At 32.9% G+C, this 9,961-nt stretch overlaps 1 protein-coding gene across 1 annotated transcript; it reads left to right on the forward strand.

The window, feature by feature from the left end:
* The first annotated feature begins 2,438 nt into the window (after positions 1 to 2,438).
* On the forward strand, positions 2,439 to 6,035 carry LOC145582786 (BTB/POZ domain-containing protein At1g67900-like). The gene is made up of 4 exons (XM_081639808.1): positions 2,439 to 2,921; positions 3,027 to 3,096; positions 3,209 to 4,486; positions 5,197 to 6,035. The coding sequence occupies exons 1-4, from the start codon at positions 2,863 to 2,865 to the stop codon at positions 5,683 to 5,685; spliced, it is 1,896 nt and encodes a 631-aa protein (XP_081495934.1). The 5' UTR covers positions 2,439 to 2,862; the 3' UTR covers positions 5,686 to 6,035.
* Positions 6,036 to 9,961: the final 3,926 nt, after the last annotated feature.

Here is a 9,961-nt window from a genome sequence, read left to right on the forward strand (position 1 = left end):
TTAGGTATCAATAAAAGAAAATTGTTAATTTTCAAACAAAAACCAAAACACATGGTGTAATGCATGTATCAAGTTTCAACCCATACTACTCCAATTTCATTCATGATTTCAACCCTATTCGAGTACTAGTTTGCGAAATAAACACTCCCTTATTGTGTAATTCTTTTCGTTTTTTTTGTTTGTCTTATGGAATATTTTATTTTAGAAAAGAAAAACCATAATATTAAATGAAAATTCATTAACATAATATATGTATATAAGGAAAAATATATTCATGTATTATTTTTTCTTAGATTTTGTGTAATATCAAAAGTATACTTTTTACAATTACTTCAAATTTGATCGAGTTTTTGGAAATCTATGCATTAAGGTAAATGAGACAAACATGCAACCAGGAATGAAAAGAGGACTAGTTTATTCCGGAGATTAAAATAGAAATATTAAGCATCACAATTAGGCCATGTTCTATTCACTTTTTTTTTCTCTTCTAACCAAGGAGTTTATTTCACCGTTTTTTTTTTTCTGACACGATGTTCGATTCACCTTCTTTTCATTTATTTGGAAAAAAATAAATCTTAATAAGGGTTAATAATGACTACTTAAATTCAATGTACAACTAAAATACAAGTAAGTTCTAATAGTTTATCATATTAATGTCACAAAATTTCTAATTTAATGCATATAGGCAGTTAACATATTTCATATATTGATACGATATACTTAAATAATTTAAGAACAATAAGGGCTTGTTCACTTCAACTTAATTTTAGAGCTCCAATCAATTTAGTTCAGCTCCTAATTTCCTTCTCTCATAAAATATTTACTTCAGCTCTATTCAGTTCAGCTCCAATCAGTTCAATTCAGCTCAAATCAGTTCAATTCAGTAAATGTGAACAGACCCTAAGTCTTGTGTAAGGTGGGTATATGTTATTTTGATTGTAAAACGGTCAGTTTAAAGGGCAACTTTAATTATTTTTATGTTAACTTTAACCTTTAAAGAGTAACTTTTAATTTGTCAATGATTTGAATTTTATTTTAATGTGTAATTTGTCATAGAATCATATTACATTTACATGCTATAAAAGCTAATATGATTAATTTAATACATTATAAGTTTTTTGTAAGATAAAATTTATTATTAGAAAAATAATAACTTTTGTAGTATAAAGGATAACTTTTTAGATAAGATAATTTTAACCTGTCTTACAATAAATTAACGTACACCCGTCTTTTTGGATGAGAATTTGTGTTTTAAGAATACGTGAAAAGAATCATGGACTAGTGTGTATAAATGGCTATTTATATTATCTTCATCCTCATCGATCTTTTTTTACACTTATTATTATTTTTATTATTAAAACCAAAACCTACAGAATCAATCAAATTATAAGAAATTAGTGGGGATCTGAGATACAATCTAGGTCCCCACCTCTTTAGCTATAGCGAAGCTGATCCTGTTGAAGATGTGAGCAGTTGCACGAGCACCAATATCCCGAGTTTTTGCCAACGCCTGAACCCTTTTCAGCAACGCAACAACATCCTTCTCTAATTCCCCCAATGAAGAAAAGGAGAAAGGAAGAAACCCATAGCCAATCGCCCTGCAACACGTGCCATACTTGTCCCACTTTCGCTGAGCCGCAACCGACACAACACGACCAGGAACGAAGTCGGACAACCTAGATTGTGTCAATGTAGAAGACCCCGTCAAGTCAACACATACATCAAGGCCTTTGTCCCATGAATAAAACAACACATCTGCTGGTTGAAGAGCCCCGTCATTTCCTCCAGCTAACCCAACGTTAACCTCCTTTCTTGTAGAAATCCCGGAGCGAAAACAAATATCAACAAGGGTATCACGAACAACATAGTGCCGATGTTTAATACCCACCATCCCAACACAGGACACTGCATGATCCCAAAAATATCCCCTCGAAAACCCTTGAGCAAGTTATTATTATTTGATGAAATTACTCATGAAAAACAAACCCAACTATACTACCAATTTCCACATTTATTACATAATTTTGCCATTCATTTCATTACTTTTATCATGTAACTGTCTTTTTTTAATTTATTACTACTACGATGATGATAGTACATGATTGATTACTATGGGCGAGGTGGGTTCAGTAAATTTATTTAATTTTCCTTTAATCATATAATACTTTTAATGCAGGGTTTTTAATTGCATGTCTTTTTTTTTTTTTTTTTTTTTTAAAAAAAAAAGGTGTGGAAAATTGACATAATTTCTAGAGATGTTTGATGTTCTGAGTTTATGTCATTTGACCCTTTTTTATTTATTTATTTTTTTCGCCTGCCTTTATTATTTCCCCACCTTAGGAGAGTATTATTTATACTATATATATATATATATATATATATATATATATATATATATATATATATATATATATATATACCCAAAATAATAACAAAACCAACAACCCAAAACACCCTTTCCTTTTTTCTTGGATTCTCTCTCATTTCCAATTAAAGATATTATTTAATTCCCCAAATTCATTTTTTTCTTCAAAGAACTGGAATTTTCTTGTAATTCTATATAATTTTTTTTTTTTTTTCCCTGGGGTTCAGATTTGTTTATATTTCTTTATTTTCTTACAAAATTCCAAGAATTAAGAACAAAAAAAAAAAAAAAAAAAAAAAAAAAAACTGACCCAAAATCTTTTTTATTGTTAATTTTGCTGCTGAATCAAACCAAAAACAGCAGTACTATAACTACACACTAGTCTACTATAACAACAACTCTCTTTTGCTAATGAGTTTCACAACTCTGTTCTTTTCTCATAAACTTGATGATTTTTGATAGAAATTTGATAATCACCTCGATTAGATTTCGAAACAATGAAGTTCATGAAACTTGGATCTAAACCTGACAATTTTTATACAGCTGAGGCTGTTAGGTAATCAATTCTCTTCATTCATTTTATTCATATTTTTTTTTTCATATACTATATAGTTTTTATATGATACAATTACTAATGTCTTGTGAATAAATAAAAATACAGGTCTGTTTCCTCTGAAGTCTCTAGTGACCTTATAATTCAAGTTCAAGGTCATAGATATTTGCTTCATAAGGTAAACTTACTAAACTTTATATTAAAATTTTATAATATGGTTATTATTTAATGTTATGACTTATGATTCATAATTTGTTTCTGATTTGTGTGTTACTTACAATTTCATGCAGTTTCCTTTGCTGTCAAAATGTCTGCGGTTACAGAAACTGTGTGCAGAATCCCCTGAATCATCTCCGCGCCAAATAATCCAACTACCAGATTTTCCGGGAGGAATTGAGTCATTTGAACTATGTGCAAAATTCTGCTATGGCATCACAATCACCTTAAGCGCCTACAACATCATAGCGACGCGGTGTGCAGCCGAGTACCTTCAGATGACAGAGGAAGCAGAGAAAGGAAACTTGATCTATAAGCTTGAAGTTTTCCTTAACTCTTGTATTCTTCAAGGGTGGAAAGATGCAATTGTTACTTTACAGTCAACTAAAGCCTTTGCTAGTTGGTCTGAAGACCTTGGGATTACTAGTAGGTGCATAGAAGCAATTGCTGCTAGGATCTTAACACACCCTACTAAGATCAACCTCTCTCGAACTTACTCGAGGCGAGGTGGTGGTGGTGGTGGTGGAAGAGATGATATCGTTTCTTGTAATGGTGTTGGTGGTGGTGGAGGAGGTTCAGAGTGCGCGAGGCAAAAGAATTTAAGCAAAGGGTGGTGGGCTGAGGATGTTGCAGAGTTAGGTATTGATCTGTATTGGAGGACTATGATAGCAGTTAAGTCTGGTGGAAGAGTGCCTTCACACTTAATTGGCGAAGCATTGCAAATTTATGCTTCTAAATGGCTTCCTACTAAGCAAGTAATTCCTGACATTGATTCAGATAAGACAGGAGAGAAAACATCTAAGTATAGGCTACTACTCGAATCAATTGTAAGCTTGCTGCCTTCCGAAAAAGGTGCTGTATCCTGCAGCTTCTTACTTAAGTTGCTCAAGGCAGCAAATTTGCTTAAGGCTTCTCCTTCGTCGAAGATGGAGTTAGCAAGGAGAGTAGGGATTCAAATGGATGAAGCCAATGTGAAGGACTTATTAATACCGAGTTTAGTGAGTGAAACGCGGTATGATGTGGATATTTTCATGGCAATTTTGGAGCAGTTTCTGTCACAAGGGCAGAGTCCTCCCACTAGTCCTCCTAGGACTAAAGGAAGGTATGAGAGGAGGAGGAGGTCAAGGTCAGCTGAGAACATCGATATCGATTTTCAAGAAAGGAGGAGGTCTTCTTCAGCTTCTCATAGTTCTAAGTTAAAGGTGGCTAAGGTTGTGGACAAATATTTGCAGGAGATTGCTCGTGACACGAATTTGCCCTTGTCGAAGATGGTTGCTATTGCAGAAGCTATACCGAGTTTTGCTAGGATCGAACACGATGATCTCTACAAGGCCATTGATATTTACCTTAAGGTTTGTGCTATTCTAAAGTCCTTCATTTTTAGCATATGTTTCAGATAATTGGTCTGTCATTTTTCATTTTTAGCTCATAATATGATGTGGGTGTCAATTGTGTTAGTAAAATAACCAACTGCCCTGACCCTTGTTTGTTTCTACCTTCAATTTTAAGGTAGATTACCAAATTTCTTGGCCTTTTTTTTCCTTGATGTCAATTTTCACCTAATTTAGCTACCCTGTTAAGAAATTAGCCACCAAATTAACACACCCTAAATTATGTCATTTTTGTTATACCCAAGTTATGTTCTGTTTCTGCTACTGATTTTAGAAAAATTTCAAATTATTGTGATTAGTATCAATTTATTTTTTAATTTGATGGCAATTCCAATCAACTTTAAATCAAGGCTTACAAAAGTCCTTGTAAAAAATTTACCTTTTTTTATTCTAGTCAAAAGATGTACACTTTGGAAAAACGCCGAATTTATAACAGTAATATGCACATACATCAAATTTGCACATCACAAACATTAAATCCAATATTAGTCCTCTATAAGTCCTCTTGATTCCCAATAAATTCCCGCGAAAACATTTTAAGCATAAAACTTGTACAGTTATACATTACCGCGATATGATTCTAGTATAGTTGTGAAATTGTCCCATACATTTGATGTTATACAACTTTTGTTGATAGATGAATCAATTAATAATGAAATTTGATCATTCAGGCACATCCAGAGCTCACAAAAAGTGAACGAAAACGTCTATGTCGAGTTTTAGACTGCAAAAAATTATCCGTGGAAGCCTGCATGCACGCTGCACAAAACGAGCTACTCCCACTCAGAGTAGTAGTCCAAGTCCTATTCTTTGAACAAGCACGAGCAGCAATGGCAGGCGGTAAAGTCACTGACTTACCTCCTGATATCAAAGCATTGCTAGCTGTACAAGACGACGATTCATCTAGGCCACCTGCAGCATTAAGCACAACAACAACTATCCCAGGTACCGAAGATCAGTGGAGTGTATCAGGCCTTAAATCACCCAAATCAAAGTTGTCAACACTTAAAATGAAGTTAGCTGAGGATGACTTAGAGGATAATGGTATCGCGAAAGGATTAAAATTCAAGAACCTTTGTTCAATCCCTACTCGGCCTAAACGAATGTTCAGTAAGTTGTTATCTATTAACAACAACAGAAGTGTGGCTGAAAAGAACTGATGGCAGAACACAAAAAAATTTCTCCTTATTTAAGGGATTTTTTTTTTTACATGACCAATTAAATATTTTGCATCTAATGAAAAACAAGTATATTAAGTTAAACCCTTTTGTAAAATTTAGGCAAAAACATTAAAATGTGAATTGATTATTATGTAGCCTATTTCAATAATGTGAAGAGAAATGTTTTTAAGGCATTAGGAGGGAAAAATAAATCTCTCAAAAGGATACTCTCAAATTGAGGCCACAAAATTAGGATTTGGTAGTTGTAAATGTGTAAGCATATATATGGGACCATTAAGGTGGTTGTGTTATTTATCCAAATAATATAATATATGAAAATTATGCCCCCATCATTTATTCTTTTACAAACTTAATTGGATCTTCATTCATTATACAGTGCAATCCAATCTATATCCAATCTTCTCATATCTGACTATATTGCAGCAAAATGTCTGTTTTTCAAGCTTTTAATTTGATTGATTGTATTTATTTATTTATTTATTTGTTATTTTTATTATTTTTGGTTTCGAACACTAAATACAAAAGGCACGTAATAATAATGTATTTTACATAATGGTAAGGCGGATTACAAGTAATAACCGTGATCTAATTAATAAAATGTCTAAGCTATCTTTCTTTCAAATTAAGAAAATTTTAGAGTACAATTGAAGTTTATTTAGTCTTAATTGCAAGCATTTAAGTTTATACAGAGTCGAATCAAGTTTAAAGATCTAAGCTTAGCTGTTAATGATTATGGAAATATTTGATGCTATTGCAAAGTTGTACTGAGAATATAATGATTAAGAAGGTACAAGAAAAAGAAGCATGGGAGACAAGATTTATATTTGCACAAGACATAAGTAATCTTTTTGTCTCTCGTGCTGACTAATTGATTTCACAATCGCATGTTTAGATGATTTACACCATAATAACTCATTCTTGGAATAAGTTTATATTAGGCATGGTAATTGGGTTGAGCAGTCCATGTACGTTTTTGTAACCGATATTCATGGTGTTGACTGTTGAGGGTTGACTCACTCTTGCCTTCCCTCTCTCTGTTATGTGACGAAATATGATCTTGACTAGCAACTATTAAAATTGGACCCGATCTGAAACTCGATTCAATTTCAAGAATTCGAACAAATTTTGCGATCTAGATTATATCCAAGTGAGAGTGAGGCATAACTTAAGTGGTTAGAGTTTTTCTTTCAATTCTAGGAAAACTTGTGATTGGTTCTCATTATCCGCCCTTGTGACTCTCTAAATTCTACACACTAAAAAAAAAAAATCGCTAAACAAATTGCTAAAACCCAAGGTCAAACACTTTGGTCTATTACATGCAGTATTTGACCTGAATTAAAAAATAATTCATCCTAACTTGGCCCAATCAATTTTTAGGTCTTGCATGCCATACTAGGCCAACATGTTAATTACTATTGGATAATTGACATTCACATTTATACTTCATATGATTTTAACCAATTAAGCTAGATTTATAGTAGGGTTGTTCATTGAGGATATAGGATATGGAGGGATGGTTAGTCCCCCCATCTCCCCTCCCAAGTGGTTGGGGGTTCGATCCTCATCCCCTATTCATGTGATAGGGTGGGGAACCCCTGTAACTTACCGTAAAAGAAAAATAATAAAAAAAAAATGATTGTTTATGTCCAAATTGTGGCAAAGAAAGCGGATCAAGGCATCGCACCGGAATTAGTTTGCCTAGGTCCGATTATACCGTGAATCATTTATGCCAGACCGGACTATGAGTATGCTGTCAAGCTTATAGGAGTCTATGATCTACTATTTGGGTTGGATTACATTCCCAAAAAAAGGTACCACTGTTTGGGCTGGGCCAGCCACCAACCCGGTCCAGAATTGGTGATCCAAAATCAAGACCAAATTCGTTATCATTTTTTTTTTTTTTTTTTTTTGGCTATGATTGGCTATGATTCTTATGAATCTTTTGATCAACTTTAAGACGATTCATTTTTTGTAGGACAAGTTAAATTCTCTTTGAAATTTAGGCCCTGTACTTTTTAAAATTGTTTCCACTTATTTTAAGCAAAACAAAGTTTATATGAATTCTAATAAGAGGTAATTAATAAAGAATATTCAGGTTTAATTGACAACTAAAATAAGTTCTAAAAAATTCGGATGAGTTATTGAATTTAGCTAAATTCAAGTATGTTTGGACTAATTAGAACTTATTTTAGCTGCAGTTAAACTTAGATAACTCGTATTAGACAAGCTAACTTGCTCGATACATATATGAAAATGAGAGCAAAGAGTCTACTCTGCAAATTGTCACTAGTGAAGATTAAACCTCTAACCTCATGATTAGAATGTGCTCTTTAAAGATGTTAGTGGGGCAGGTCAAGTAAGAGACCCGACCCATCCACGGCCCAAAAGGGCGGGGATAAGGATAAAAATCATACCCACCATAGGTGATGGCGCGAGAGTGGATTTTAGGTTGTACCCACCCAGCCCCACCCCATACCCACATTTATATATTTTTAAAAATAAAATTACATTCTTTTATAAAATAAATAAAAAAAAGTAAAATAATGTAGTAAAATTATAGTAGTACTTTGTGATAAATTTGTATTATAAGCAAAAAAGAAAAAAAAAACTTTAATTTTAACAATGATTTTTCGTTATTATAGTAAATATTATAATAACAAAAGATCATTGTTAATAATTGTATTTGGGAGGCGGGAATTCGGCGGATCTTAGGTGGGGATGGATTTACAAGTAGGAGGTTGGGCGAGAACGATATTGAAACTGTACCCGCAATGTCAGATGAGGGTAGAAAAGTCAACATCTATCCTGCCCCGTCTCATTGACATTTCCTAATGCTCTCTTTTCACTAGGCCAAGCTTAGCTTGGTGTTAGGGTAGTTTCCATGACCAGAGACAAGAATATCGAAACATGCTATACTAATGATTTTCGTACAAATAATCCATACATATATTATTAATTAGACAGAAACGACAAGAGGAAAGAAAGATAGATAATCTAATGAGTCAAATGAGAAAAACAAAATTTGTTGAAATTTTGGAAGTTAGAAGAAGAGATGAAGATGAGAGCCGGTCTAATTGTATCAACTTCAGAATTAATTGATTTAATTCTCGGTAGTTATCTTGTATAAGCTGACTTGGCACATGGATAATCATATTTGTAAATAGAATCATAATCTAAACGAGATCAAATATATAACACATTGAATAATTCACAAAATTTTATATAGGGCTGGCCACACCGTGTGATCAGTCACTATAAAAATTACTTCGCTGGTGTATATAATAAAGGTTAATTGATCAGTGTTAAAAAGGTTACTTCATCATTATTATATAATTACTCATAATTCCAAGTTTGGAACATAGGATTATATTTATATGCTAGTTGTTAAACATAATATCTTATAATACCAATTATATTCGATTAGCTTTGAATCTTTATAATATTCTCTATCTCTTACCTTATCAACATGACATAACTTTGACAAATTTCAGGATATTTTATTCATACATAAAACCAAACATACACTAATTGTTTACAATTATTGGTAAAAGACAAGCCTACCCAAGTTTTGTGTGGCAATGCAACTCCGATGCAATGGCACATCTAAATTTTCCTTATACATGAAAAAACTTGCTAGGCCATTCACTCATTGAAGTGTGTAGACCGTGTAAATTGTACTAAGGGCTTGTTCTCATTGATTGAAATGAGCTGAAGTGAACTGAACTTATTAAAGCTGAACTGAACTGAAGTGAAATAAAATGAATATTTTATAAGAGAAGGAAATTAGGAGCTGAATTGAACAAAACTGAACTGATCTGAACTGAACTTATTAGAGCTGAACTGAACTGAAAATAATCGTATGAGAACAGGCCCTAAGTTATCTAGTTGAAACAAGATAATTATGAATTTGCATAAATCCATAAGTCAAAAAATAAGAATCAAGTTGGTGTATTATCCACTAAGGGCCTGTTCTCATTGACTGAAATGAGCTGAACTGAACTTATAAGAGCTGAACTGAATATTTTATAAGAGAGGGAAATTAGGAGCTGAACTGAATTGAAAATAATCGTATGAGAACAGACCCTAAATTGGTTGATGTGTTGGGTCAAACCACATGCACGTGATAGACATTACTTACCATTGAAGAAGATTGTAGATTTGTAGCTTCAAATTTGTGCTATATAACATGTTACGAGTAATTGACAATTTGACATATGACACTCAAGGTGGTTTTAATCAATGAAGTACTGCCCCG

This window comes from Chenopodium album, chromosome 15 (assembly GCF_948465745.1).
Source record: "Chenopodium album chromosome 15, dcCheAlbu1.1, whole genome shotgun sequence".
In the NCBI taxonomy this organism is placed as follows: Eukaryota; Viridiplantae; Streptophyta; class Magnoliopsida; order Caryophyllales; family Amaranthaceae; genus Chenopodium; species Chenopodium album.

What these genes read in the sequence shown, in the direction of transcription:
- LOC145582786 (XM_081639808.1), top strand. Translation starts at nt 2,863, where the DNA reads ATGAAGTTCATGAAACTTGGATCTAAACCTGACAATTTTTATACAGCT. An exon ending in TATACAGCTGAGGCTGTTAG is followed by an intron (nt 2,922 to 3,026) that starts GTAATCAATTCT and finishes ATAAAAATACAG; the next exon opens with GTCTGTTTCCTCTGAAGTCT. An exon ending in CCATTGATATTTACCTTAAG is followed by an intron (nt 4,487 to 5,196) that starts GTTTGTGCTATT and finishes TTGATCATTCAG; the next exon opens with GCACATCCAGAGCTCACAAA.